We start from the raw sequence: 2,676 nt of genomic DNA, 5'->3' as shown, positions 1-2,676 counted from the left end.
CTATGTTCATAGCAGCACAATTTACAATAGCTAAGATCTAGAAACAGCCCAGGTGCCCATCAAAAGATGAGTGGATAAAAAAAAAACCCTGCGGTACATTTACACAATGGAATACTATGCAGCAGTAAAAAAGGATCTCTTACCCTTTGACACAACATGGAGGGACCTGGAGAGTATTATGCTAAGTGGAATAAGCCAGTGAGAGAAAGACAAATATCACATGATCTCATTCATATAATGAACAAAATAAACTGATAAACCAATAGATACAGAGACACAGAAGCACGGAACAGACTGTGGAATCTCAGAGGGAAGGTGGGGGTGGATGGGTGGGTGGGAAGAGATCAACCAAAGAACTTGTATGCATAATGCATAACCTATGAACACAGACAATAGTGTGGTGAAGGCCTGGTGCGGGAGGTGAGGGGACCTAGAAGAGGTCAATGGGGGGGAAGGGGACATGTGTAATACTTTCAACAATAATGATTTAGTTAAAAAAATTCAAAGATCATGAATGGAGAGAGATAGAAACTTTGATGAGAGAGAAACATCATCGATTTCAGCGGTTCTCAACCTGTGGGTTGCCACCCCTGAAAATACATCCTGCATATCAGATATTTACATTACGATTCATAACAGTAGCAAAATTACAGTTATGAAGTAGCAATGAAAATAATTTTATGGTTGGGGGTCACCACAACATGAGGAACTGTATTAAAGGGTGGTGGCATTAGGAAGGTTGAGAACCACTGGATTAGATGAATCTTGCATGCCCCTTCCTGGGTATCAAGCCCAAAAGCCGGGCATGTGCCCTGACTGGGAATCAAACCAGTGATTTCTTGGTTCATGGGTCAATGCTCAACCACTGAGCCACACAGCTGGGCTTCTCCTTTTTTTTTTTTTTTTTTAACTGTCAACCTACCAACTTTTTACATCTCTGAATGCTTACAAACAACAGTAAAAGAAGTATTTACTATTCATCATGACCTGGTTACTATTTTATTTTCAAAATTTTCTAGTGCTTTAGAAGATTTAGAATAAATAGTTTTTAGCTTTTTGACACTTTAACTGTCAAGATTTGGGGAAAAACAACTACAATATTTCTCAAAAATTCCAACATGGTTACTTAAATTCCTGACCACTTGTATGACCATTTCCCTTAAAAACGAACCCTTTCGTTACACAGTTACTTAGTGTTAGGCTTACCTCTGTCCCATTTATTTTCTGCATATTAAAATGGCTCAGCCTAAATAGTACATAGTATTTCCAGAGTGTAAAATTGACAACTGGATTTCCTTGAGGATCAATTGTCAACTGGTCAATACGATGGAGTTGTGCTAATGCATTAAACTGTTGTAGCATTGCAAGATTTGTTTCCTTGAATTTAAGGTGCTGCAATAATAAAACACACACAAAAAAGCTGACCATTAAATTTAACCATCTTAAAATAGTTACATTTAAACTTCACTAATTATTCCCTAAGTAAATCTGTAAACTTTAGGCTTAGCTAATATGTTTTCAATTACATTAAGTCAACTGAATCTACTAAACCTTACCTACCTTTAATCCAGCGGTTCTCAACCTGTGGGTCGTGACCCCTTTGGTGGTCAAACGACCCTTTCACAGGGGTCGCCTAAGACCATCCTGCATATCAGATATTTACATTATGATTCATAACAGTAGCAACATTACAGTTATGAAGTAGCAACTAAAATAATTTTATGGTTGGGTCACAACATGAGGAACTGTATTTAAAGGGCCAGAAGGTTGAGAACCACTGCTTAATCTATCTAATACATCATTGATGAATTCCATTAATCCATCCAATATTGGATTCAAAATGATTTCCATTTTTCAAAGGATATCTCCCCATTTATTAATAAACTAAGATCCTTAAAAATTACATAAACACAATAACTCATTAAAATTAATTGTATATACTTTTTGCTAAAATTAAAACTACAAAGAAATCATTAATATTAAAATTTTAAGAATTTTATAAATGCAGGGTTCACAATGCTTCTGAGAGAACTAGTTAGGTGTTATACCTGCATCTTGCCAATTACTATGCAGGCTAGTTAAACTGGCTACAGGAACATCAAGTCACAAAACCTGAAAAGCTAATGTAGGTGTTCTGTCTGTGAAATTGGATGTTCTTTTCTAAACATACTATCTTCACTTCTATCTATCTTATTTAGGGAGACTGATATGGGGAAAAATAACTTATAAAAGGCCTAACAGAGAATAACATAACAATAATAACTCAAGAAAGAATGCATATAAATGACAGTTTCTGCAAATGCATACCAATAAATAATACAATAATACCATAACTGGAAAAGGCTAACTCTCAAAGTAATCATTTTATATGTTGCTAGGGGACTACTGTAAACATTATATTAAAATGTACATGTCCCAATAACACCAGGTACAATAAATGAATATATAATATATGGTCAGGTGAGGTCCTGTTGAATGCTTCTTTAAAAAGTAGAAATAAACAATTTGAATAAAATTATACTAGTTCTTTATACTTCATACAGAATCATTTTCTAGACAGATAATTTCCAATATTACCTGAAAGCTTCAAGGGCATTTGAAAATAATAATTTAAATCCCAGGTCCATAAAATTTCCTTTCTTCTTAATCTCCCTGCCAGATAGAAACTCCATAAAT

General features: G+C 34.8%; 1 protein-coding gene across 1 annotated transcript in view; it reads right to left on the bottom strand.

The window, feature by feature from the left end:
• LRRC49 (leucine rich repeat containing 49) overlaps window positions 1-2,676 on the bottom strand; it is a 170,716-nt gene that overhangs the window by 33,104 nt on the left and 134,936 nt on the right. The window contains 1 exon segment of the mRNA XM_023753166.1: window positions 1,140-1,392. Within this exon segment, the coding sequence (XP_023608934.1) occupies window positions 1,140-1,392 (253 nt within the window).

This window comes from Myotis lucifugus, unplaced genomic scaffold (assembly GCF_000147115.1).
Source record: "Myotis lucifugus unplaced genomic scaffold, Myoluc2.0 scaffold_41, whole genome shotgun sequence".
Classification (NCBI taxonomy): Eukaryota; Metazoa; Chordata; class Mammalia; order Chiroptera; family Vespertilionidae; genus Myotis; species Myotis lucifugus.
This window is presented reverse-complemented; position numbering and strand designations above follow the sequence as displayed.